Source organism: Pseudopipra pipra, chromosome 7, assembly GCF_036250125.1.
Source record: "Pseudopipra pipra isolate bDixPip1 chromosome 7, bDixPip1.hap1, whole genome shotgun sequence".
In the NCBI taxonomy this organism is placed as follows: domain Eukaryota; kingdom Metazoa; phylum Chordata; class Aves; order Passeriformes; family Pipridae; genus Pseudopipra; species Pseudopipra pipra.
In genome coordinates, this window is record NC_087555.1 from 24,734,700 (window position 1) to 24,761,056 (window position 26,357).

General features: G+C 48.9%; 2 protein-coding genes across 3 annotated transcripts in view; one reads left to right on the top strand and one right to left on the bottom strand.

Annotated features, from left to right (window-relative positions):
- Nucleotides 1–4,715, top strand: part of IGFBP5 (insulin like growth factor binding protein 5) — a 23,932-nt gene extending 19,217 nt beyond the window's left edge. Inside the window, exon 4 of the mRNA XM_064661263.1 lies at nucleotides 278–4,715. Coding sequence (XP_064517333.1) covers nucleotides 278–409 — 132 coding nt within the window. The 3' untranslated portion in view covers nucleotides 410–4,715. The remainder of the gene's footprint in view (nucleotides 1–277) is intronic.
- The window catches only part of IGFBP2 (insulin like growth factor binding protein 2), a 61,797-nt gene continuing 39,576 nt past the window's right edge, over nucleotides 4,137–26,357 (bottom strand). For both annotated transcript variants that reach the window (XM_064661261.1, XM_064661262.1), the window contains exons 2-4: nucleotides 12,736–12,959; nucleotides 11,146–11,286; nucleotides 4,137–9,558 (exon numbers count right to left, since the gene is read on the bottom strand). In XM_064661261.1, coding sequence (XP_064517331.1) covers nucleotides 9,391–9,558; nucleotides 11,146–11,286; nucleotides 12,736–12,959 — 533 coding nt within the window. In that variant the 3' untranslated portion in view covers nucleotides 4,137–9,390. The remainder of the gene's footprint in view (nucleotides 9,559–11,145; nucleotides 11,287–12,735; nucleotides 12,960–26,357) is intronic.

Below are 26,357 nucleotides of genomic sequence, written 5' to 3' on the forward strand. Positions count from 1 at the left end.
CCAGGCACGTTTGGTAGTGGGTGGCCTTGCTGATGGCTCCAAGTGCCATCTGGCCTGAAGTAAGCATCCTGAAGGAGCTAGTGAGGGAGGAGGAAAAGTCAGAGAACCCTGGGCTGGGATGGCAGCAGAGATGGGGATGTGCTGAAAGCAGAGAGCAGGGACTAGGTCCTGCCCTGGGAATTTCATCGCTGGGGTTAAAGGGGCAAGGCCAGGGTTGATCCTGATCCCCAGTGTGAGGGAGCCAGCTCCTGATCTCTGCCCTTGGGTGTCTCCCCAGTGCAAGCCCTCCCGAGGCCGGAAGCGTGGGTTGTGTTGGTGTGTGGACAAATACGGCATGAAGCTGCCGGGGACTGACTACCTGAGCGGAGACCTTCAGTGCCACGCCTTCGACAGCAGCAATGTGGAGTGAAGTCGCATCCCCTCCCTCCACCCCGTCACTACCTACCCAGGCTCCCTTCCATCCTCCCCTCCGCACCTCCCCACTCCCCAGGACTCCGATTCCTTTCATCTCATGTAAGAAGAAAAAAGAAAGGAAACGAAAAAAGAGAAAGAAAGGAAAATGAAAAAAAGAGAAAGGGACAGAAAGAAAGAAGAGAAGAAAGGAAAAACAAAAAGAGAGACAAGAAAGTGAAAAGAAAACAGAAAACGAAAAACGAAAAACGAAAAGAAAAGAGAAAAGAAAAGAAAAGAAAAGAAAAGAAAAGAAAAGAAAAGAAAAGAAAAGAAAAGAAAAGAAAAGAAAAGAAAAGAAAAGAAAAGAAAAGAAAAGAAAAGAAAAGAAAAGAAAAGAAAAGAAAAGAAAAGAAAAGAAAAGAAAAGAAAAGAAAAAAGAGAAAACCCTGAAGAAACTGAGGACTCGGAATCTATTGCAGCCTCTTGACAAGGACTCAATAAGGAAAGGATAGAGCCAGAGACAAACCAGCCGCAGCCTCTCTGCCGTTCCTCACCTCTCCCTAATGCCGCCTGTGCCCCTCTGCCACAAGCAGAGGTCACCCTGATGTAGGAAGCTCTCCGAGTTGGTGAATTTCCAGTATGGGTTTTGGGCAGGTTCATTTTTAATTTTTATTTTTTTTCATCTTAGCTAGTTGATTTCTAAAGGGTCTTGAGAGAAAACCTTGTGGCCACCAGCACTCCTCTTGCAGTCCTCCGGAGTGTCCTCCCCACACTGTTGGGCTTCACTCAAGTCGATTTGATTTCCATCTCAAATGACTGCCCCCCAATCCAGGCAGATTTCAACACATCAGGAGGAGGCATGAGATTGCTGGCTTCGTGTCTGGAGATGAGCTGGGGAGGGAAACACAGGTCCTGCAACGGCACAAATACCCCCAAAAAGTATTTGTGGACTTCAAAAAAAATCATCCAAAAAGGAAATATATTCTGTTCTTCTCGAATGGAAGGTCAGAAATCATTTTGGACAAGCAGGACTCTGACCGTTGTCCATCTAGGTGTGGAAGCGTTTGTCACCTGCGTGCATGTGTATGAGTGTGTGTGTGCATTGACATGGCTTTTCCTCCTTGCAAAACTTCACCTTGAAACCTGCAATCTGGAGGTTTCAATGTAATATGTAATCAGGGGGAGAAATGCTGCCCCTCCCAAAAACTAATAATAACCTGCTGGACTAAGCACAGGAGCAGAGTTACGGAGGACTATCAGTGCCTGTGGGATCAGGGCCCCATCAACATTGAGGGCTGCATCCCAGCCGACCCTGCTGTTACTCTGTCGCTGTCCAGACTGAAGTATCCCTACATGGGGACAGGGAGATCTGGGCTAAAACTCTTCACCACGCTTTGCCACCACAAAGATGACTATGGAGACTTTTTTTTTTTCCCACAGCCAAAAATGTGGTTTGCTCCAGGGGAAAAAAACAACCAAACCTCCATTTTATTTGATCATGGTATTTTGTTAAGGCTGGTTTATACCTTTCCCTATGGGTAGGAAAATGCCAGTCTACATCCTTTCACTTTGAGGATACTGCTCATGTTGCCATGGTTGATTCCCACCACCCTGCAGTAAGATCCTATGATGGGCCCTTGTCTTTAATCTGGGACCCAGCTCCTTGTTGAGTGACAGCAGCCACCACACCACGGAGACCCACTGCCTCAGGCATGGTGGGACAGCCCTCATCTGCCTTCCCGACTTATTTGGTGTTTTTAACTTTTACGTTCAGTTTTGGAACTGTTGCCTCTTGCTTCTCCATGACAAGGGTCTCCACGATGCTGGTGCTGGGAGGAGATTCTGCAGCGAAGGGAAGGAAGGAAGGAAAGGTGGGGTCTGGGTGCTGTGGTCCCAGTGGGCAAACACACACCCACCAGGAACCACATCCCACTGCCACAGCTGGAGCTGGCCAAAGGACACAACTGATCTCAGGGGGAAGGTTCCTGCACCCCCAAAGCCCCTTTGAGGTTCCTGAACCTGGGCAGAGAAAAAAGGAGGTCCACAGCACCACCGGGTTCCCACCAGTGGGGATGGACAAGGGGGATTCAGTGCCAAGGGGTTCTGGTGAAGGCTTCTTACCACCACAGGTTGGGAGCCCTCATAGCCTCCCATGACATGTCATCATTCCCCTAAGCAGCCCCGGAGCCCCCCACCAGGACACTTGCCCCAATCAAGGGCAGAACTGGACACCTGTGGTTATTTCCCTCAAAGTTACAATGGGGGAGAATTTTGCCGATGGACTTCCACAGAGACCCAACGGAGCATGTTTGGACCTGGGGACAAAGGTCTTTCCCTTGCTTAAAAGAACAAAGTGTGTCACCAAATGCAGATCTGCCCCCCAGAAAAGCCTGCTGGAGCGGGGTAACCGCCGTGTTGCTGGAGGGGAGAATGGCGAGTGTTGTGGCCGAGGCAGGGAGGGACCTCTCTGGGCTCTGCAGGGCTGATGGAGTAAGGTTGATTTAACGAGGATGGTGGGTTAATGGTGGGGTGAAAGTGGGGTGAAGACAGGAGGAGGAGGAGGAGGAGGAGCTTGTGCCAACCACAAGGGCCCCTGTTTGCTTGCTGATCCCCGCGCAAAACTTCCTGACTGTTACAGGCCAGTACCACCTTCGCAGGACCCTTCTTTTCTTCTCTCTTCCTCTTTCTTGCTTTTTTGTTTGTTTTGTTGTTTAATTTCCCAAAACTTGAAAGCCTTTGGCTGCAGAGAAAGGAGATGTGCCACCAGGGTGGGATGGGAACAGGCAGAGGGATGCCGTTTCCCATGGACCTTGTCTTTTGGGGAAGATGCTTTTGCAGGGCAAGGGTCAGCTCACAGGGCCTCATGGTGGTGTCATGAGAAGGCCACTACAATGACACTGGGAGGGGGACACAGGATGATTCCCCGACCTCTCCCTACAAAGCAAGTCTACATGGCCCCAGGAGCCCACAGCACCAAAATCTATCCCACGCAGCCTCCCTCACCCCTGTGCATCCCATGCTGGGACAGCACTGCCTGTCCTGTCCACACCAACCTGGAGGGAGGAGGATGGAAGTCTGGGCTGCACCACTCCTGCCTCCCCAAATCACCTTGGCTCCTGGGATGGGGCACCAAGCGACTCCCCTGGCTGCCCGCTCCCTCAAGGATCCCCAGCAGGACGAGGCTGTTTGTAGGCTGCACTAATATTTAGGACTGGGGTTGGAGTCTGGGTCAGGCTGGGGATACAAGTGACTTCAGAAGGGGTTGGTCACCCCCTGGGTTGGCAGTGACGAGGTGCTCCCATTCTCAGCACCCAGCAGCACCCTTTGGCATTGAGGGTGAGAAAACCAAAAGGGGTAGATTTGGGGGCTGGGGAGTGTGGGGAGTTGAGGCACATGGGGAGATGTTGGCAATTCGTGCATCAGGGGGAGGTGTGAGGCTCAGGGGTCTCCAGCTACAGTATCTGAGCCAAGCCCACGCCAGTATCTAGGATGCAAGCTGAGAAGGAGAGGACAAGGATGGCACAGGGGTCAGGACAGCCCTTCCACCACGTCTGCCCATGAAGCGGCGCTCAGCAGCTGGGCTACCCCTTGTCTGTACTGCAGTGGACTTCGAAAACCACTAGTACAAGAGCATTTTGCACTATTTCTCCGCTCTCTCCCCCCTTCCCTTTTTCTCCGACTTCCCCATGAAAACTTTTTTGCTGTTGGTTTGGGTTTTTTGTTGTTGTTGATCCCCCCCCCCCCCCCCCCCAATGGAGCATTGTATATTTAACGACCAACAGTTCACCTCGCTTCCAGACCCCTGTCCTGGCCCTGGCTAGGAGCCCTGCCTACTGTGCCCCCCTCCCCAGCCCCACCAGCCCCCTGCCACTGCCACCGGGACAGACGTCACCGCTCACGTTACCCACCGTTGTAACACACTTGTTAAAAACACACCAGATTCCGAGTTTCCTGCCTGGTTTTTATCTTTAAGCAATACTCACTACACATTTTACGGTAGCTTTTTATAGCTTTACATACATACGGTAGCTCTGTTGTTTCGTTTTTGTTTTGTTTTTGTTGTTTTGGTTTTTTTTCCAGTAAACAAGAAATACTCATAATCTTACTGGTGGGAAAAAAAAAAGCAGTTTGTGAAAAACTGACAATGGAAGAAGAGCTTAATGCTCTGTTTAGCATTTTGTACTTAAAAAAAAAATCTCACATTTTATTAAAAAGTGAAGATTGCTGTATACTATTTATTCAACTTATAATTTATGTTACTCTTTGATCTTTGTCTTTTCTCATGACAAAGCATTTATTTAATAAAGTTATGCATTCAGTTAGCTTCTGCCTGACCCTTGTGGAGCATCTGTGTGCTGGGGCCTGCCAGTGAGCTGCTCCAGCCCCGAGCATTCCACAGCTGGTGGTGTTGGGCCCTCTGAAGGGCTCATCCAGCTCCATGGGGGTGCCTGGGGAGGTACAAGGCATGGGGCAAAATGGACACAATGGTTTAGAAGAGCTTTTGATACCAGTATCAAAAGCTAGATGAGCAGTAAAATTGCAGGTTTGAGTTTAGAGTATCATAAAAGCAGAGCTACCCTATTTTTTTCAGAATTTTCTTTGCATGAATGTGGCGGTGGGGCACAGCGTGCACATTCAGCAAGCTTACCAGGAGAAAGTACCTGGCAACCAGTGATGTTAAGCTCCTAAATGCTATCGCAAACTGAGCCCCACAGCTTCGGATCAGATGCGATGTTTGAGCCTCAGACCTCACTGGGCCGCTGGAAGATTTATCCCAGTGTGCAGGAGCATCCCTGGGGCAGCCCAGCCAGGCTATAGTCATCACCTTGTGGTAGCCCTTGGTGGCTCTTCCTACTGCCCTGTGCCCTCCCCAGTGTCAGATCTGACCCTCCCCCACTGCCCACACAGCCCACTCACCCCCTCATCTCCCCCTCCTTCTGTGCCCCTCTTCCCTTCCATTCAACTGCCCAGCATCATCCTCTCGTGCCCAGAGCAGGGTGGGAGGCAAAACTATCCCCTTTGCCCCTGCACTGGGGAGACCGTGGGTTGTCAGGGCTGCACTAACATGCATCCCCCATCCTATCTGCACCACCTGGTGCTGACACAGCCCCCCCATCCCTGATGGACACCCCACAAGGCTGAGCCTGCACCTCACGGGGCAGGAGCCACGCGGCGCCGCAGCTGCCACGAGGTGCCGCCGCTGCCCGTGCCATTCGCGCACCCTGGTCTAGCGGGGTGGGGGTTGGAACTGTATGATCTTTAAGGTCCCTTCCAACCCAACCCACTCTTAAGAAAATATTCACTTGCCAGTGTAAATACCTCTGTGTGCGTACACCACAGCTGCTGGGGTTTCAGCTAGAGTCCTGCTTGCAGCTGGCACAGTCCTAATGCCTGACCTCGTGCCCCATCAGGCAGATGGCACAAATCCGGCCCAGATGAAACCCCAAAGCAACGACAACCATCTAACCCATGCACAGACATATCCAGACATTAAGGTCATATCACAACCCTAGGGAAGCCTAACCAGAAGCTTTTTGCTCCTTTTGCCTTACTGTTGTCTCCCTCTGCCCCTCTGTAAGGTCCCTGGCCAGTTGCAAGCACCCTTTGCTGGATTGCGGGCTTCCGTTTGTTCACCTCCAGCCCCTGAACTGGAGGGTGGCCCTTGGCATGGCTGGGCTCAGGCACCTCTGTCACCTTCAGACCTCTCTGGGAAGCACCTGGCCAGGAGGTCCCTTGTGCCCTACAGTGCACTTGGCATCCCCCCCACTCCCAGCATCACCTGATCCACCTTCAGCTACCCCACATCCTGCCTGTCCTCTTCCCCTCCCCTGCAACCTACTGCCCCCAGGCATTTTCCTTGTGCTCCCCACAATTGCCCAGCCTCTCAGCATGTGTCAGTCCCACTCAACCTCCTGGCAGGGGATGGAAAATAAACAGAAGGGGAAACAGCCCAGTAGTTTTGCCTCCCTTTGTGGAGGCCAAAGGGAAACCACAGCCACCTGGATGCTAGATGTCAGGGCCACATGGGGCCTCTCCTTCAATGCTGCAATTTTAATTGAATGTAGTGTGGAGTTTTATTATTATTATTAGTTATTCTTTGCCTCCCTGTGGTGGCCCAAGCACCAAGCTGTGCTGTCACACTCCCTTTGGCAGCACTTCTCACCCTGGGAGAAGGTGCAGAACCTTCAAGGGACCTGTCTCTACAGCCCCATGGGTGAAGCAGCTCAACCAAACTCTGGTCCCACACACAGCTCAAACCTCCCTGCACCTTCCCAACAGCCTGTTCTGGGAAAAGGCTTCACTTGGAAACACTATAGTCAGCTTTCTGGCCAGCTCAGATTTTGCTCTCCTTGTGCTAGCAAAGGGGAGAGTCCTTGGGAGTGTCCTCCATGGAAACCACATGCAGTTTCTCCCTGAATCATCCTGCTTAGCTGAGGAACTCTTTGCATGGGGTGTAGTGGAGGCCAAAACTGTAGCAAGACACCTAAAGGAACCTGGATGATTCACGGAGGACAGGCCCATCTTCCAGCTCAGAAACAGCATGAGTGGATGCAACTATCAGCTCAAGAAGCCCCTGAAGTATCAAGGCTGGGAAGCTGGAGAGAGCAGAGAGACAACAAGGGAGTTGTCCTTACAGCCTTTGCCCAAGCATCTGCCAAGGTCCCTGCACTGGGTAGGAGGGAGCTTGCCTTGGAAAGCTGCTTCCCTGCTCAAGGAGCAGGAAATCACCACTCTCACATAGCCACCCAGCAGCTCAGGAAGCTCCATGAACATCATGTTGGACAGGACATTCACACTGCCATCCTCTCCACCCAGCAAAGTGGAACACAACCACCTCTTTCCACCAAATCTAGCTGCTGTCAGGCAGGGAGAGAGTCTCCACACAAATACTGGCCAGATACTGATTCAAGGGCCTAGTTGCATTTTGTAGATTCACAAGGTCCCACGTGTGTAGCAGGAATACAGCTGGCCAAAGGATGAGTGACACCAGTTCCTCCCTGCTCATACAACTTGGGACAGTAACGATGAAAAGCTAAACTCCCATTGCTGCCTGTCAGGCCTGGGGTTTGCAACACCACCTGGACAAAGGATGAACAGGGCCAAGTTTGTGTGTGATGCATCAGGCAAGGAAATGTCCTGTGAACAGTGGGGAGAGGGAAGATGACAGTTTTCTGGCATCCCATTTAATTTATTCCAACTTTCTGCAGCTCAACTTTTTCAAAAGAGAAAAAGACAAACACATAAGAAAACTTCCCTATTCCTAAACAAAACAAAAAGTATAAACTTCAGATGAGAGCCAGCATGTGCAAGGTTTATATGAAAAAGCAGAACACCCTCAGATGTTAACAGAAAACAGGTAGCATCAGTTTTACAGTTACTTGGTTTCGCATGGAGGTGTTTTCTTCTTCTCTCATGCTCCCAGTCGTAGACATCCACATATGCCCCCCATGACTTTCCAAAGGGGGTCCTTCCCCTGTCTCCTCCACTGCCATGTCCAAACCTCTAAAAAGTCACAAAGGCTTTAAGTTACAGAGCCCACCTGTGCCCTTCACACTTGGGATCTGAAATGTGGGTCCAAGAAGCAGGGCAAAAAGCAATAAACCATTTAAAGAAAGCCCAATATTATTACTCTTAGGAGAGGATTTTTGCAATTGCTCTACAAAGGGTATCCATATTTTAAAAAAAAGAAAAAAAAAGAGAAGGAAGAAAATAATAAAATCTCCTTGCTTAGGCAATGGGGAAGTTATTTATTCTCAGCATCGGTGTGTTCTGTACAGAAAGAAATCAACAGGTGAATTAACAGCAGAGACACATCTCTCCTCAGAACAGCATGTCCAGCGCAAAACCTCTCAGAGCACCTGGAATCACTTGGATTTCATCAATACAAATGTGTATGTGGGCAGAGGAGTGTGTGTGTATGTCAGGGCCTTTATGAAGCAAGATACATACTGTAATTTACTTACAAAAAGAAAAAGTTATATGCTGAATAGCAGATGCTCACTCCAGTCCCAAGCAAAAATGGAGGGACAAGGGCAGCTGCTTGGGAGCGCAGGTTTTAGATGTGTTTTGTTTTTTTCCTATCTAGAAACAAAGAAAAAATGAATGAGAGAAAGAGAGAGACATTCCCTGGCTTGTTATCCTAAATCTACACAGGCATCCTTCCACCCAGCCTCAGCAAGTTCATTTTAGCTCCCTCAGTATAAGCTGATCTTAAGAAATACTCAGCAAAAGCCCTTCAAATCCCCTTGAAAAACAAGCATTTAGCTTTGTCGTCACCTAAAGGCCCCATGCTCTTGGACCAGTGGCTGAAGCCAGTCCCTATGGAGTTGGCTGTTCCCCAGCACCAGGAAAGGAAGCACCCAGGAGTGTTTTTAGGGGGTGAGGTGAGCAGCTGTCTCATCTTTAGCCCTTTCCCTCACCAAGGCTTCCTTAGGGAACACGTCCCAACTGCGGTGGTATGTTCCCACCCCACATCCCATGCCAGGACAGATGGCTGGGCTGGGGGACAGGGGGACAGCAGGACACAAGAGGCAGACGACAGTATTTACAGTCTTTGGTATTGGGGAAGGGAGAAAAAGAGGAGCAAAGGCTGGGCTTTTTCTTTTGTTTTTTTCACTCACTCCCACCCATGGCAAAGGGTTTTGCCCCCTGGGAGGGGTCAGGGAGCACATGGCACTCTGTGCTGGAGGGTAGAGGAAGATGCCACGAAGCAGCAGGGACGGCAGGGCTGCAGGGCGAGGAGCAAAAAAGACCGGTTCTCTGGTTTATGTTGGGTGAAAGACTAAGAAAGCAGTCCCTTCTCCTTGCAAACCCCCCACCGCCTTTCCCCTCCCGTAATCCCTCCCTTCCCCAGGAATCAGGCAGCTGAGGAAGGAGGGCAGCACGCAGGACCCAACCCCAGTCTCTTCCAGAGCCTAAAGAGACACGCTGAAAACCATGTAAAATCCAGCACTGGGGCCACAGTGAGCCACCTCCAGCCAGCAGGATCATGTCTGTCTACTGGCTCCGCAGGGCATGTGCTCCCCGGTCCTCCTGCTCATGCGCTGAGTAGAAGAGGTGGCACTCGGGGTCCCCGCGGATGGTGGGTGCACCCTGGATCACCTTCCCGTGGATTGGGTCCACACACCAGCACTCGCCGCGCTGCCCGTTCACAGACATCTTGCACTGCATGAAGAGGGACAGGGCAGGCATCAGAGTAAAGACAGGGACAAAACAACCCCCTTCCCAGGTCCACCAGCCCAAAGCCCAAACACAGGCCGAGATGGGGTTTCTCCAGTGATCTGGCACTAGTCTGGACTTAGGCAAGATCCACAGATGCCATACTCAAACAGCCCAGGGTCTGTACTGCACCAGCAGTGTTACTCCATCAGTCCAGGCTGAGGGCTGAACCTCTTTCCCCAGTGGCTGATCCAAGGACCAAGAAGCCAATTTTAATGAACCACAAGGACAACTGTCCCTGAAATGCATCACCTTCTGCCAATTGTGGATAAAAGCACCCAGAGAGTCAAGAGTCCGAGGGGAAAGAGGGATGGGATAGACTGACAGAGGAGTTGTATGAGCTTCTTCTCACCTGTAGATTAGGCTAAACAAACTGAAACATCAGATCAAGGCCCCCTCAGCCAGACCTAAACATACTTCCAAACAGGGATTCACTCTGTTCCAGAATGGAGGTAGGGACCATGGTGCATCTGGACCTGGACTGTGTCCTCCCAGTCCTGTTAGACAAAGGTTTCTTGCCCTAATTGTTATCATCCACCTCCTGCCCTGCAGGGCTGCAGGCACTTTGAATCTGACACTCACCCCTCCATCCCCAGCATATACATTTCTGGACAGGGTGTAGTGGGAGATGCAGAGGTTACTCCAAGCAGGCCAACCTCTGTGGGCACTCTGTAAAGCTGAATTTAAGCCATTTTCTGCAGCTGGACTGAGGTCAAAATGCAGCCTTGTTCATGGGAATAAAAAAGTACAAAAAGAGAGGAAGAAAAAGCCTCCCCAGCAGGAGAGTGCATCCTCCACCTGAGTACTGGCCCATAGGGGGTGTGAGCAACTGGGAATGCTTTTGTTGCCATCTGCTTTCCAGCACCTGGTAGTTTTGCACAGACAAAGCCAAGAAGTCAGAATTCAGACACACAAGTTCTGTGAGTCCTTCTGGATCCCATAAATACCTTCAGAAGCACACTGCACCCCAAGCCCCACCTCACCTGGAGGGAATCCCTCCTACAGCTGTGGGACCAGCCTTGATTTGTGGAGGAAAACCAGTAAAGTGCACTATAAAACTTCCTGACCCAAGGAGAAGTCCTTTCTGCTTTGTCTGCAAGACTGGCAAACATTCAGTCTCTCTCTGCTTTTCTCCTGCAGCAGGGCCCAGTCAGGACAAAACGTGGCTCAAAGTACATTAAAATAGACCTGGACAGATAAGCAGCTCTTGTGGGGAAGAAGGGGCTCTGAATTAAACAGATTCTTGGCTGCCCAGAGCCACATGTGGATGTGGATCTCATCTCCACTTGTGAACCCGTGGCTGCAGATGCACCTAAGCACCTATGGCTGCAGCAGCACCTAGGTGCTACTAAATCTGTTCATGCCATGTGCAGTATTTGCTGTTTACCCCACACCTCATATCGTGTGTGCAGTCTCAGCCCAGCCCTGATCTGTGCCTGTGCTTTGTGGCTGCACACGATGGGGACAGACAGAGAGCCAAGGGCTGTTGCTGGGAGTACAGTCAGCCCCAGAGCTGCCACTCTCCCCACTTACCTGCTTGAGATTGTACAGGCCATGCTTGTCACAGTTGGGGATGTGAAGGGAGTAGAGGTGCTCCAGGGGACCTCGCTCATCTGGCAGCCGCATAGTGGATATGCGTTCCAGGACCTGATCCAGCTCCTGCTGACAAGGGGTCTGAAAAGAGACCAGAAAGCAGAAAAAAAAAATAAAAAAAAATTTTTAAAAAAAAAAAAATTAGGGCAATGGCACCATTCAAGGTCAACACTTTGGACAGTGGAAACACCAGTAGGGATGAACGCTTGTGTGCACCTCCTCATGACACAGGTTTGCCACTGGGTCCTGCTACAGACTTCACCTGCAGACACCCAAAATCAGAGTGCTGCATGGCCACATGTGGACATGAATGTGTCTCCCATGTGCCTTACATGGCCAAGAGCCTACATAATACCAGGTCCCAAGCCCTGCATACACAGAGAAGGAGAAACCTTAGAGATGCTACCGTGGGTCCCACGGGTGATGATGAATGACACAAAGCAGGGCTAGACCAGACAGACCAGGATGGTTTCATGAGTTCCCACACCTGTGGCACAGTTTTGGCCCAGAAGTGAAATTCAAAGCATGTGAGACCCCATGGGAGTGGAGGGGAAGCCCTGGAAATGAGAGTATCCAAAGCTAGCCTCTGGAGGCATCCCTCTTGCTCCACAGCAGCTTCCACACAGGGCTCCCCACCAAGGCGGTCTGGTTGAATTACACCTGATGTGAGCCAAAGTGAGTCCACACCTCTGTTTTTGCAGTGGATGGTGTTGGTTTTTTTTCCCCTCAAAGGAGCAGCAGCAGTGTGGGAGCTCTCAAAGCTGATGGTGCTTACACCTTATTTTGAACCTCTGTTTTGCCTATTCCTTGGAAGGCATTGAGGACTCTCTTTTAAAGTCCCTTTCTGTCCCTGTGCTCACCAGATATTAATACTCTATATGTTTACAAGGACCTTTTGGGGTGGGTTTCCATCTCCATCCCATTTAGTTGCCTTGACCAAACTGCCCACTAGAGGGAAACCACGGCCAAGGACTGGAGGGCATAGAGACAGGGAAGGCAAGAAGGGGACGGACTTTGAGCACTCCCACTGCTATGAGACAGTCGCACAGCCCATCCTCGGGGCTTGTGGCCCCCCTAACCTGGACTGGGGCTGTTCTGCAGCAGGCAAGCAGTACCCCTTTACCACCACTCCCCAAATCCCCTTGGGCCATCTCTGGCATTTGCTTAGGGGAAAACGGGTGTGAGAAAGGCAGTCCACCGGCAAAGGGCATGCCGCACCCCTGCAGAGATAGGTATCGAGCCAGCAGGAGCCCCCCTTTCCCAGCTCTGCCATCAGGAGGTAAAGCTGCAATGAAAATAATGCCTCCTCACCAGCACATCAAAGTTCATCAGATGGTGTGTTCAGCCCCAGCTTCAGGCCAAAACCAATGTTTGCTTTTCCTTATTTTCCTTGCCCCGCTTTTTTCTTTCAATTTTTTTTTTAATCTTTTTAAGACAGTTTACTGCAGATGTCACTAAGGCTTTGCATTCAGCATTTCCTAGTGAGCCCACAGCTGCACCCCTCAGCCCCCACAGCCCCTGCCCTCTCACCCTGCCCGTCGACAGCCGTGACTTTTTGGAGTCTTCATGGTTGTGATGGGCCTTGCTGACTTTGCCCATCTGCCGCTGCTGCTCATTCACCTTCTCCCTCATAACTGCCAGCTCCTTCATGCCTGTCTTCATGGGCTTCCTCCCACCAGCTCCGCTCAGTATCCCCACAGTGCCATCCACGTGGTTCTCGGCAAGAATGCTCTCGGACCGGTCATCACCATTATCTGCAGGAGAAGGGCAGGCAAGGAAAGGGTCCAGATCAGTCTGGTGCTCTCTCACGTGTTCATCCCACCCTGGATCATTTTCAAATGTGGCTGGTTACCAAGCCATAAAACCTTTGCATGCAAACCTTTTAAATTGCATTAGCCCTTTCATCTGGAAGGTGAGAATAGATCCTTTCATTCTGGAGTTATTGCCACTCTAAAAGACAGTTTAGAAAGCAGAGGAAATCGCTGCTGTAGAAGTTCTTTCTGGTTTTTCTTTGACCTTCTAAATTACTTCCCGAGAATGTAATTTTCCCATCACAAGTCCAGTTGGGTTAGGGATGCCAAGTGTACTTCAGCTCCAAAACTTAAAACCACAGTGATTATTAACATTACCTTGAGTCCATCTATCATCCCCCAGAGTATCTCCAGGAATACTTACCCAATATTCAAGTGCTAAAATAAATTCTCAACGCTGCTTTCAAAAATACCTTCCTTCTGTTCTATGGCCACCTTAATTTCCCTTGGAGATCCTGCCATTTCAGTGATTGTCCTTGCCATACCATTTTTCCCACTGTGTGTCATACAGTTAGTGTTACTCATTTAGCTTCTACCTACTTCTGCATTTGGTCATTTCTGCTGACAGTGGAACAGTCCCATCTTTGCCACTGTTGCAAGCCACAAGATCCCCAGCTAGTTCAGCCATTTCAAAATTGGTTAGCAGAAATCTGGGGATAAACACTGGACTTTTTCCATCTCCTCTGCTCTCTACTTTACTTATTTTCCCAATTCACTGGGAATTTCTGAGAGCAAACCTTGGCAAAGCAGGACACAATGGTCACAATGCTGCAGACAACAGTCCCTTTAGACTTTGCAGTGGCAATGAGGACAGATCTCAATTGCTCCTGCTTGCTCCAAAAGCCCAGAAGGTGACAGCTGATCCCTCCTTGTTGCCTGCTTTGATCTGGCTAAGCAAGCACATCGAACACTGTAACTGAATCTGATATTGAAGCTGGTCCTATGTTAGGCTGGGCCTTGGACCAAGACCTCGAGAGGTCCTTTTGAACCCAAGTTATCGTTCAACCCACACATTGTACATCACCTGTCACTGCACTAACCCAGGCTATATATGTCTCTGTACATATCTCTCTATATAAGACTTCTTCAGCAGCTCCGTAGGTAACCACACGAGGGGACAGACCAGGTCGTTCTGGTGGTGATGATAAACATCAAGTGTCTTTTAGCATCTTCCAAGCAAGAACTGTAGCACCCAACCTCCCAACATCAGCATTCTTTCCAGCACCCCCAATTTCAGCTTTCCAGCATTATGGAACTCAGACACATAGAGGTAAAGAAATCACATCAAACTGTGCATGATGCAGGGCAAGCAATGCTTTAGCATACATAATAATGCTTAATTTCTGGATTTCTGCTTTTCAGAAGACCAAGCATGCAGAGCATTTACAGATGTTAACATTTCCTTTTTTCAGAATCTGCATCAGGATGTTTTGTCAGGGCATAGCTGTACTGTCATGACAGAGAGTGAAAAATCATAATAGCAAGTGTTTTATTTCTGCCACAGCTTTTTAAGCTCTTTTCAGATATTACAACCCCAAGCTCATAAAGGAGAAACTGCAAGAAGAGTTTTGTCTGAACTTACTCAGCTGCTTGATGGCAAGATGGCCCAAGTGAGCTGGATCGAAGAGCCCCTCCAGCCTAGCATGCCATTCATGAGAGACCATCAGCAGCTGCTAGGGGACACAACAGAAGGACCATTCCCAATTTGTGCTGCAGACCAGCAGTAAAAGCACTTTCATGGTTGGAGACTGCATCTGACGCACAGGATTTAAAAGCCACCAACTGACCCATCCCTCAATGGATTTGTCCAATATCTTCTTCAACTTCTTCACCATTTTGGCCTCAGATATCCCAATACTAGGATCATCCCACTTCCAGAAATACTAAATATATTTGGTCTGCAGGTTTTTAGCTGCTTAGGTAGCAACTGAAAAGCAAACATGGGGCAAAACCAATCTGGCAAAGCCCATTACTTTCCTCAGTATTGGTTCCAGATGAGAACCGAGACCAGGTTTGATAGCCAGATGGGCGAGCTCAAAGTCTAGGCTGCTGCCTGATGATTGCCATCTGGCCATCATCCTAGGAGACAGACAGGCAATATTTTGAGCAGGAATCTTCTGTTTATACACCAGTCTCCCTGCTAATTAGAAACACATAGTGAGAAGAGAGAAGGCCGTGAGGCCGCCTTTAGAGAGGATCAAATAAAAAAAGCACCATGAAGAGATGGGCAAGGCTGGCCAGGCCCTGATCCTCAATGAGCTGCTTAAGCGAGTTTTAGCCTTCTGACATCTTTTGTGCTCCTCTTGGTGTCTCACCAAGTTGTCAGCAACAGCACAATAAGCACAGCAGCAGGGCAGCTTCTCAGACACATTTAAGTCCCCTGCTTCATTCAGAAAAATGATGGTACAAACTGACAGAAGAGCAGCAAACTGGAAGTGGTGCCTTCCCCCATTGATTCTTGCTCCTTCCTGCCTCCAACTAAAATATATAGACATCTGCCCAAATAAGCACTGTGCTAGTAAATGCAGGCGAGCTGGTAAGCCTCTTGTCAGCTGATTCATTCACAAAACCTGCTTCTGATAATATTTTTGTTCATTTTTCTCACTTTCCAATGCTAACAAATACCAGCCCAAAGAAAACCACCGATGGGAGTGGAGTGTGCAAGCCGATGTGCATGAACACACCCAGGGACGGCAGAGATTGCTCTTGGCTCCCCAGGCACCATCATAGGAGCAAGACTGGATCAGAGGCCAGGAAGGTCTAGCTGCTATTGACTGCAAGCTCTCCTCTCCAAGTCAGCCATGGTGAGCCCTGCCCTCCCCCTGCTGCCAAGCTGGACCGGTTCACCTGGGGCTGATGCCAGAGACCCATCACAGCTTTTTCCTCTCCCAAATCCAGTGCTGCTCTTAGGAGAAGCTCTCCTGATCTGAGGCTTCCAGGGGTGGCTCAATCACAGGGGAAGGGAGCTGAGACAGAAGAGGTTGGCCCCCATGTGCAAAGCACCAGCATTTCCTTCAGGACAAACTGCATGCACAGGATGAGTCTGAGAATCAGGTGTGATGGACCACATTTCAAAGAGCAAATGGGCCAGGTAGCAGAGAGATCAAGATTCAAGGTCAGGAGAACACTGAGCAGGCTGCAAACCAAACATCTCTTACAGCCAGATAATGCCTTTTAATGGTGCCCAAAAGCTGCAACTCATGCATGCTTGCTTATGACTACCCATGAAATAATGAAGACACCCGCCAATCCTACCGGCATGGGATGGGCAGGTATGCAATTGCCTCAAGATACACAACCCTAATCTGTTTGTCATCCTGGCTAATGCCTTTTTGCTGACCCATTTCAGTTCACACTAAATATATCTGTAAGGGAGTGGTGCCAAACTCCAAAACAATTATGTTTTATAGTTCTTCCATTTTCCTATGGCATGTGGAAAACATCTCCTGTGCTATTTTGGATCAAAAGGTAGAGAGCTTTGTGCAGGGTGGGATAAGTGTGGCAGGAATCTAAGCAGATAGCTGAAGTTCTCCTGAACACTGATGCTGAGCCCATGAAACACCTCTCTCCTTGCCAAGAAAATGATTTCTTTATGGCCTTTTTCAAGGAAAATTCCCATTGGCTTCAATGGGGCGAGGACTTGGCTGAGGAAAAAGCGTGTTCAAATGGCCATCAGCTTATGTCTGTAGGAAGCTGCACAGTCTCGCCAACATTTTCAAAAGCGGCTACCAATTTCCACTTCTGAAATTTTCGGGAATCAGGTTTGAGACCTCCAGACACCTCTGACGAGACAGCTGAGAAACAGAAGGGCTGAAAAACAACCTGCCACTTCCAGAGCTCCAAGAAAAAAAAAGTACCATACAAAGAAACCCGACAGCTGCCTCAGGTTAAAAATATATCTTTATCCCTTTGAAAGGCCCTGGAGCGTATCTGGCCTGTGGGACAGGATCAAGCCAGTAGCACTCACTTAGCACGGGAGGGCCAGCCTGTATCACGGGGAGCACGCACCATGCCAAGGACCACAGGCGCCCTCCCCAACACTGCTCTCTCTCTGCACTTGCTTTCCTTATCGACAGCTTGCCCGAAGGGTTTCACGTGCATTTGCTTATCTGCCCAGGGTGTTTGCATAGCGTTTAAGTGCTGATCAAGGTCCCAAACCCACAAAAAGCCCCACCAAGTGGCCTTCAACACCTCTGACTGAAGCCCCACTAACTGAGGGTTCCAACTGTGTCCTGGGCTGGACAGGGCTTACATCTCCCTCTGGCAGCAACCACAGCCTCCACTGGCCAGCACTTTCCTTCTGAAAAACTTGAGAGTGCTGCCCAAAACCATGTGAGGAGCAAATGGGCAAATCCAGGAGCCCAAGTCCTGGACTGGCACTGCACCATACACAGGAATGAGCACAGCTGGGGCTGTGGGAATGAAGCATCCCTCCATGGAGAGATTTCTCACCCTGAGCAGGGCTGTCAGTGTTATCTAGGTTTGGTTTTGTCTCTTCCCCCCCCCAACACTTTTAGCTTCTTGCGTCCACGAGTTCTACCATTTCAGGATAATTTAAGTGCCTGTTCTGGGTTTTGCTTTGCTTTTATTATAAGGAGCAGAGCTGCCTGTCCCGGGCTGACAGGAATCCAGCACTTGTCCTCTGCAGCCAGAGAGCAAACTGAGCCTTTAAACCTGACCTTTCATATGTAGGAAAGGTGGGGAAGGAACAGACAAACCCTGACCACAGCCCCGGTGACCTCTGCTTCATCAGTCTGCAAAGTACTTCTAGAAGAACCCTGTGCAAAGGTTCTTGTGCAACAGCTCTAGTATATATGCTGTTGGCCTGGAGCTCAGATACCTCAAAAAAAGTTTGCTTTACTGTTTAAAAAATATAAAAAATAATAATAATATAATAATAAAAACTAATAAACAATAAAAAATAAATAATAATAATTTTTTAAATACCAGTAAAAAGTAAACTTTTTACTGGCATTGCAATTTCATCACAGCAGGAGTTGCCAAGAACAAAGTCCCCCCCAAAGCCCTCTGGCCCATTCTAGCCCAAAAAGGACCCAGGGTTTGCCAATAACCACTGGCAAACTGCAAAGCACTGAGCCATAGCACAGCATCCATCACTGCTCAGCTGGTGGCAGAGGGAAAAAGTGGTAGGTGCTCTGGCCACAAGCATAATCAAGCCACTCTGGATGCAGCTACAGAGGCAGATGAAACCAAACACCCACTCAAGTTTCACTCTTCCCTTTGCACAAAGGTGTAACTGGGAATGCCACAGAGGGAGCATGAGTAATGGGCTCTGTTAGAGAGGGGGCGGTGGGAGACGGGACACAAAACAGAGAAGAATCACCTCCACCCTGGAACATCATCTCTCACAGAGGCCAACCATCGATGCTCAGGGGAGGACCAGAAGAAAGGACACAATTATAGAGAAATTCTTCTCCGTCTCTCCTCCTGCCCATCAGCAGTTCAGGAACCAAAGGTATTTCATCTAGATTGGGTTTAATAGCCATTAACAGTCCTAAACAGGGAAATCCCATGCACAATCCCTTCTGGATTCAACTACAGGGAGCCCTCATACTACCTCCAGCTCCCCTTTCCTCAGCCAGAAGTCTGTTCTGCATAAGTCTCATCCAGTTCTGCACCAGCAACATGTGGCTGTTTAAAACCATTGATTAGGTAGCAAAGGCATACAACCAGCATTACTGGGTAGCCCAGAGGTGTCTGTGCCATCCAGCTTTCGGGAGGACTCGCAGGAAGGCTAGTGTTTCAAATCTCTCTGAAACACAGGCTTCCATGAGGCACAGATCAGCTCAGAGAATCTCTGCCTGCTGAAGCACTCCTCAGGTCAGTTCCCGGGACCCTCTGCCTGCCTGCATTCCCAGGGTTATTTCCTCATGCCAACTTGCTCAGTAACAGCGAGGAATTGCACACCACAGCCAGAAAATTCCTGCATTGGTCTCCAAGAGCTTGTTTTACCTCTGTGATAAGCTGTCCACAAAGCACTCTGAGATCCCCTGGGGCCAAGAGCCCTAGGGCTCTGCAAACACCCTTTTTTTTTGTCATGAGATCTTTTCAGCCCATCTCCACCAGCAGGGAGGGCAGGACTGGGGAGGAACGGCATGTTCTGGCCAGGGGTTGCTTAGCAAGCTCCTGTCCCTGCCCTGAGCAGCTGGCACGGAGGGGTGATCCAAGGGGCACCCAGTGCTTCCCTTTGACTCAGTCATCCTGCAGGAAATGCTTTATGCTCTTCCAAAGTGCCAGGGACACTGACTCAGGGCAGCACAGCTTTCAGCAGTCTGCTTTGCTCTCTTTTCTCTGCCTATTCCTGGTGGCTGGAGAGCTCAGCTTTCCCTCCTTCATCCACGTAGGTCCAAAGTCAGAGAAAAACCTCTTACCACTGCCCAGTACCCTTTAGCACACCTGTGCCCCTCTGCACACAAACTCCTCTGGCACTGAGCAACCACAGAAGCAATATTGACATGGAGCTGATGTCAGATGAGGAAAAGAGAGGAACTGAAATGTCCCTTCCACCAGGCTTTATTTCAAACAGCCTTTTTTTTTTTTTAAACCATATTTGTAGACCGGTTTCCCAAGGATACAGAACTTGTGCAATTACACAGCTTGCCTCTATGTGTTTCTGCATGTGCGTATGTTTGCATGACTGCCTGTCTCCCTATTAGTTCTCTTCCCCCTCCACCTCTCAATATATCTACAAACACGTCAGCAAATGCCAACTGCATCTCAAAGAGGAACACAATTCTCAAAAATAGTAAGTTTCCACCATTTCATGAAAATGTGCAACCAAGCTGAAGAGAGATAAAACAGCAGGGTTTGTTTTGTTAGCTTTCTTTCCAAACAATTTGACTGATGGGCCGTGTAGCACATTATCAGCCCACTCTGTGCAGACACGGTGAAGCACAAACCACCACTGGGGAAGGTCTGCTCCAGTCCTCCTCCTGGCAGCAGTAAGCCTGCACGTGTTGCTTGCAACATCCTGCTCCCTCCTGCACCAGCTGTTCACTGTGTGCCAAGAATGGTAAGTGAAAATGCTGTTCAGGACCCTCAAAAATGCGGGGGAATGTTTCAAGTCCCCTCATTTACTGAACTTCCATTTGCAATCCTGCTTTTCTTTCACCACTTCTCCTGAGCATGGGGCTGCTGAGCATCCCAGTGTGCACCTACAGTAGAGGCTCTCCAGACTCACCTAAATGCTGAAGCTGAGGAGCCAAAGGGTCTCATCTCACAGCTGATGACAGTGGTTTTGTGCCTGTGCTTAACCTCAACACATGTGAAGGCAGCTTACTTAGGGGAAATACCTTAACATGTTTGGAAGGTTTTGCTGAGGGAGGCTCTCCAAGCTCCCTGCCACCATAAAAGCATTCCCCCTTGCTAGTGAACCATATCTCAGCCCTTTCAACACACTCCTCTGATTAGCCCTCTGCAAAGCTGCAACCTTCCCAGCAGAACCAAATGAACTAACTTGAAAACACTTTCAAAGCTTAAATTAATTGCACTGCAGCTTCCCAGTTCGACATTGACCCCATCTGTAAATTTCCCAGAGTAACTACTACTTAGTCATTAGGGGCTTCTTCCTGAATGAAATAAACCATTAATCTTACCAGGCCAAGTCTCTGCTCTTCTTCCCCAGTCACTCACATGCATTTGTGTGGTCTTCAGTGCCCCAAGCACCCCAAAATGCCTACACCAACTTCTAGTATAAGCTCGGCTCCTAAATCCACAGCTCCTATGAATCTCCAGAATGAAACCAGGCCACAAAACCACCTCATTCATTTCCTACAGGTTTTACTGCTATTTGAATTACCTTTATTTTCCCAGTGGAAACATGGGCTCATCTCTGACCCCAAGCCCAAATTCACTGGGGCTTTTGCATCCCACAGTCTAGACCATGCAATCACAGAAGAGGTTTCCTGACCACAGCCTTCATGAAGGTGCCTGCATGTTAACTATTATCTAGATGATCTCTGTTTGGCATTGAGCTGCTGCACCTCTCTTTCCTGCAAGAGAGCCAGAGGCTGGCAGAATTACAGGAGCTGTGAATCTCAACAAGGTTGATTCCCAGATATGATGCTCTGCAGCCTGCCAGGAAGGGCTGGTGAAGGACTTATGATCTGATGGACACACAATCACAAGCAAGAAACACTCCTCTAAATTCACACTAAACATTTCTGCCTCTCTAGCACATTTTGGAAAAATCAGAATATACAGGACTTTTTCAGACTATTCTCCTATTTTAAAATTATTACTTTTCTAGGTGCAGGCAGCAACAAGCAAACACCATGTTAGCTGAAGACAGACTGTCAAAAATCAGTTTGAACCTGCACAAAGGAAAGATGGGATACTAGAGGAAGTGCTCACATCTGTCCATCTGGGTCTTCAGACCCACATGTCTCTTGGATAGGGTGCTTTAGCCAAATAGAAGACATCTTGCTCCAAGGAGAGTTGGGCTGAGAAATTTTGTAAGTTCTTTCACATCAGAAGTAAAGGGAGATAGTCTGTGTTTTTTTCTGGCAATGCTCTCTGTCTGTTCTGGCTCCTCAAGGATGGTTTAGCTCACCAAAAAGGTGTTCTCTGGCTCTGGAAGCCCAGCTGTGCCCTTTGATGCCTGTTCACAACCCCCATCAAGATCAGTGGCTGGTGGGGAAATGGCTCTGGACACACCATGACCAGAGGAGCCTGTGGTAGAGTAGTGCACCGCCTGGGAAGGCCGCACAAAGCACAGCCAAAAGTCTGACCTTTCACCCTGCAGAAAGGTCAAAAAGCCTCAAAATCAGGAAGGAAAGAAAAAGACCAAACCAAACCATAACACAACAACACAAACATAAAATAAGAAAATACTTAAAATCCCTAAAAGGTCAGAGCAGTGCCCCACTCTGCCAGTGAGAGCCATCTCTCATCTACCTCTGGTATTGCTCCACTCCCTTCTCAGCCACATTGGCTTCTCCAGTTATTATGCACACAAATGGAATGAACTTCAGTAATTTATATTACTAGTTTTTAAATAACATCTCACTTTTCCACAGTCAATTTTCCAGACGGCAGCTCAGTCCAAGGCTCCCCTAACCACCCACCCAAATCTCACTGCACATTTCCTCAAAGTCTGCTTTTTTCAAAACACACTATTATTACGGTAATTCCTTCCTATCTTCTCAGAAGCCCTGCCAGAGCCCAACAGCAATTACCACCAGTATCACCTCGAGGTCTGCTGGACCCACTGTCCCCGTGCAGCCCCTGAGCCATGCACCAACCCTCAAAACCAACTCTGTGTTTGCTTTTTCTCGAAACCTGCATTTCCCAGGGACAAAGCACAAGTGCCTCCAAATAAAACCGGAACACTGAACTGTAGGTGAAAAGAGGCAGTATCTGCTGTAAATTGAGTTTTTTCTGCCCACCAGAATCATCCAGCTGCCTCCAGCACTTACAGCCATTATCCTTCCCTCCTCATGAGGGCTACTACTGAGTTGCCATATCCCACATTTAAGCCACAAGTTGAGCTGTTCCCAGATTGTTTGAGGTTTTTTCTTCATCTAATGTTCGAGCTAAGTAACATTGCAATTGCTTCAGGTTATGTCAAAACATTTTGTTCGTTTGTTCTTGGGGCAGTATTTCACTCAGTTTTGCAGTCACTTTGCTCAATTTCTTTAAGCCTTGTTTTATCCTTCTCCCAGCTAGGAGCAGAGACTGAATTTGAACCCTCATGTTAGAGTACTCCATGAAGGGACTGAACCTGGTCTTGCATGTGTATTTATTATGCACATTTACTATTTATCTTAGTATGTTCATTTACTGAAAAAAGGCAACTGCCACTCTCTAAGCATGAAGTCTTCATTGATACAACACTGCTACTGAAATAAACAAGAGCTTTGCCAAAATTAAGACTTTGTGGATTCATCCCACTGCTGACTGGCACGTGCACATGTGCAGTAACACCACGAAGGGCTCAGACTCATGGACAGACTACCAGAAGGCAGCAATTTATTGCAGATAAGCTGATCCGTAATAACAGTTTGTGGCATACAAGGGCCATGCACATGCAAGTAATGCAAGTTACCTTTACAGTCCCTCAGTGACTTCCAACCTCCAGAGCCTACAGCATGACCACATCAATGTCACTTGGCCTTCTGAAGGGGAAGTTTTCTTCCCACAGGTGGAAGGGAAACAGTGCCAGGCAGCCTGCTGCTTCGCTCTGATATCATTGCTTTGGTCTCTTGACTTTATAGAAAAAGGGGCTGGATCTCACTTTGTTTGCAAATGACTGTCTATTTTGGGCCACCCATGAAGTTGCCCAAACTCCAACCTCAGGAGTATGGAGACTCCTGCTGAGCAAAAGGCAGGAAAAGAGAGCCATAAAACTGTGGTAGAGGAAGGAAGAAAAGAAAGGGGAACACCAGTCAGCTGCATTCCCAAAGAGGAGGGAGGCATTGCAAAGCTTAAAAAACAGACCACCACAAAACAGTGATGGAGACAGATGTGATAAGCCAGCTGAACCACTGGAAGGGAAGCTGGCATGTGCAACAGTCAGCTTTCCACTCAAACAGCTTCAGGAAGCGTTTTATGTACAGCCAACCAGCACACTCAACATCAAGTGCCCTAGTGTGTTTGCTGTGCACCTGATCTACACAGCACCCCTTTCCTGGTGGAAGGATCCGGACACCATTTACAGGCTTGGAAGATACCCAGGCTTGTGCCAAAGAGGCCTTGAAAAGTGGGAGCTGCTGAAAGGTGGTGGGATGGTCCCCAAGTCAGAGACCCATGCCTTTATAAACAAGCCAAATAGTTAACACTGCGCTTCTGCAAGGAAATGCAGGGGATCCCCTAGCTTCAGGAAGGACTGGCATTCTCATGGAATTCACCCCAAAATGCCAGACAGCAGCTGTTTTGTGGTATAGAGATGTTTATGTCCTTCTCCAAGCCAACCCTGCACATGGTATGAGCCTGCACAAGTGAGCCTCCCCAGCCACAGCCCAACCAGCTGCTCTGCAGCAAGTGGTACTCACACTACACTGCCAGTGTTGTACAACATGTGAATAACAGGTTTTACCTGGCCTTTATCTATTGTACTCTTGAACCCCCAAATTTGCAAAGCAAAATGCAGCAGTCATCTGAGGGCAGGTTACTCCCCAGGCATAGGGTCTGGGGGAAGGAGCACATCAAGGGGGCCACCACAACCTCCCAGAAGCACCAAGGTGGGAGGCTGTCATTAGATAAATTGCCCTGGAGTGCTATAATTAACCCACTCACACTGCTCTCAGATAGACCACCGCAACTGAAAAGCCCTGTAACCACAGCCATCCCAGAGGCAAGGGGGCAGAAGCCAAGGAGACGGTGGGAAACAGCAGCCCCAAGCAGCCACATACCCTCCTTTCATCAGTCCCCAGAACAAAAGTGCTGCTGTGCTATTCCCCATCGGGAAGCAACAGGCACCCAACCCATCTCCATTTCACTGGGTCCATAAAACTCCACTTCATTAGACCCACTGTTGCTACATCTCAGTGCTTTAAAACACGTACATCTGGCTTAATTGAGCACTTGACTATTGCTGCTTTATCTCCATTTTCTGAACAGTTCTTGAGGAGAGGGTTTTGTGTGGCTGAAATTTGCTTCTTTTTTCCTTCTTCCTTTTTTAATTTTTTTTTTCCACTGAAATCCCACCTGAAGCAGGAACAAAAGCCCTGTGACAGCTACTCACATGCTTTGGGGCTGCTTGGAGGAAAGTCTCCTCTCTAGACAATAAACCCACTCTAAATATTCTGGTTTATGTGCTTCAAAGCTGCAGAGCCTCAACAACACCAATCCTCCTGTCCCATTCTGTCCTCCACAAAAAAATCAAGCAAACAAACAAACAAACAAAACCCCCAAACAACTAAAAAAACTAAAAATCAGAGTTAGTGGTGGAAGATGTTGCAGTACATGCCAGGGCAAAAAGAGAGAAAAGAAAAAGAATCTTGCTGCCCCTGCAGTCTGTGAAACTTTGCATCTGCCAAGTTACAACAAACAGGAAAAGCAGAATCAAAACACAGCCCCCGTGTCCCCCTCCATCCACCCAGTGCAGCCTGTGCCAGCTACTGCTCACAAACAATCACGCTGCGAGACTCCTCTGGCACATCCTTCCAGGTGGCCTAAACAACAGAAAAGCCAGCTCAGGAAGCCTGCATTCGATGCATGGTGTGCCTGAAATCCCTTCCAGAAAGTACAAAGGTCCTTAATGCCCCCAGACTAAGGAGAGGTTACCTGAAAGCCCCTTTGCAAGCTCCTGTGCTGGAAGACGCCTGTTTCCCTGTGAAACGAGAAGCCAGGCACAAAGTAGTTGGGAACAGAGAGGAGCACTGGCTGTGAAGTTGGCTGTTTTCCCACTAAGTCACCCCAAGTACTTCCCAGCCTCTGGAGGAACAACAGAACTGGTGCCACCTGGGGGAAGGAGTTAGGGCACAATCGATGGTCTGCAGCATCCTCCCAGGGTCCCGTGCCCAGCATCCTTCCACAGCTTTCAGGCCATGATATGGCATGGGCACTGCCCCAGACACATTTCTCTCACTGCAGACTGAGGGTGGGAGTGCTCAGCAGGCAGCCTGGCTTTTGTGGAGCACCAAATGCACACAAATACATTATGCTACTTAATGCTAACACAGGATACAACTCACACGTGCAGCCCAGGAGCTCTATACCTGCTAAAAGCAGGGTAACCTGCTGAAAACAGGACTATTGCAGCTTCAGGGTAGACTGGCTAGATCAAGTGATGCCTCATCACACCACCACACGTCACAGCTGTGATGCAGCAATCCCCACCATCTGTTTCAGACACTCAGAATCAAGCTCCTCAGTTATACCGCTTGCTTTTCATGCCCATCAGGTACATTCCTGAACTCTCACCAGTCATCTCCCCAGCTGTTCTGCCCTGACCATCAGCTACTTGTTCTCCTGCCCACCACGTACAAGGGAGTCCTGTTCAGCCAGTGTCACACCTTGTAAACTCTGAGTTTCAACTCTTCCAATGGAAGCAGGCGTCAATGTCCTGCCTGTCCCTCTTCCTACAAGAATAAGATATTCAAAGCACTGTCAGCTCTCCCAGTGCTGTGTTCCAGTTTGATTTCATGCTGCAGTGCCGAGTCCAACTATCTTTTGTCCCTGCTGCCTGGTATCTTTTCTCAGATGTCTAAACACAAAAGCCACCCTTGAAGCAAGAAAAAAGCAAGGCATATTAGCAGCAGCCGAATGAGCTCCCCTGGTCCTTCCTGTCCCAGCCCAACAAGACTTCAAGCCCAGGAAAAGAAATATCTGAATAGTGAAGTGAAAGAGAGTCAAAATGTAATTAAACTCTGCACTTCC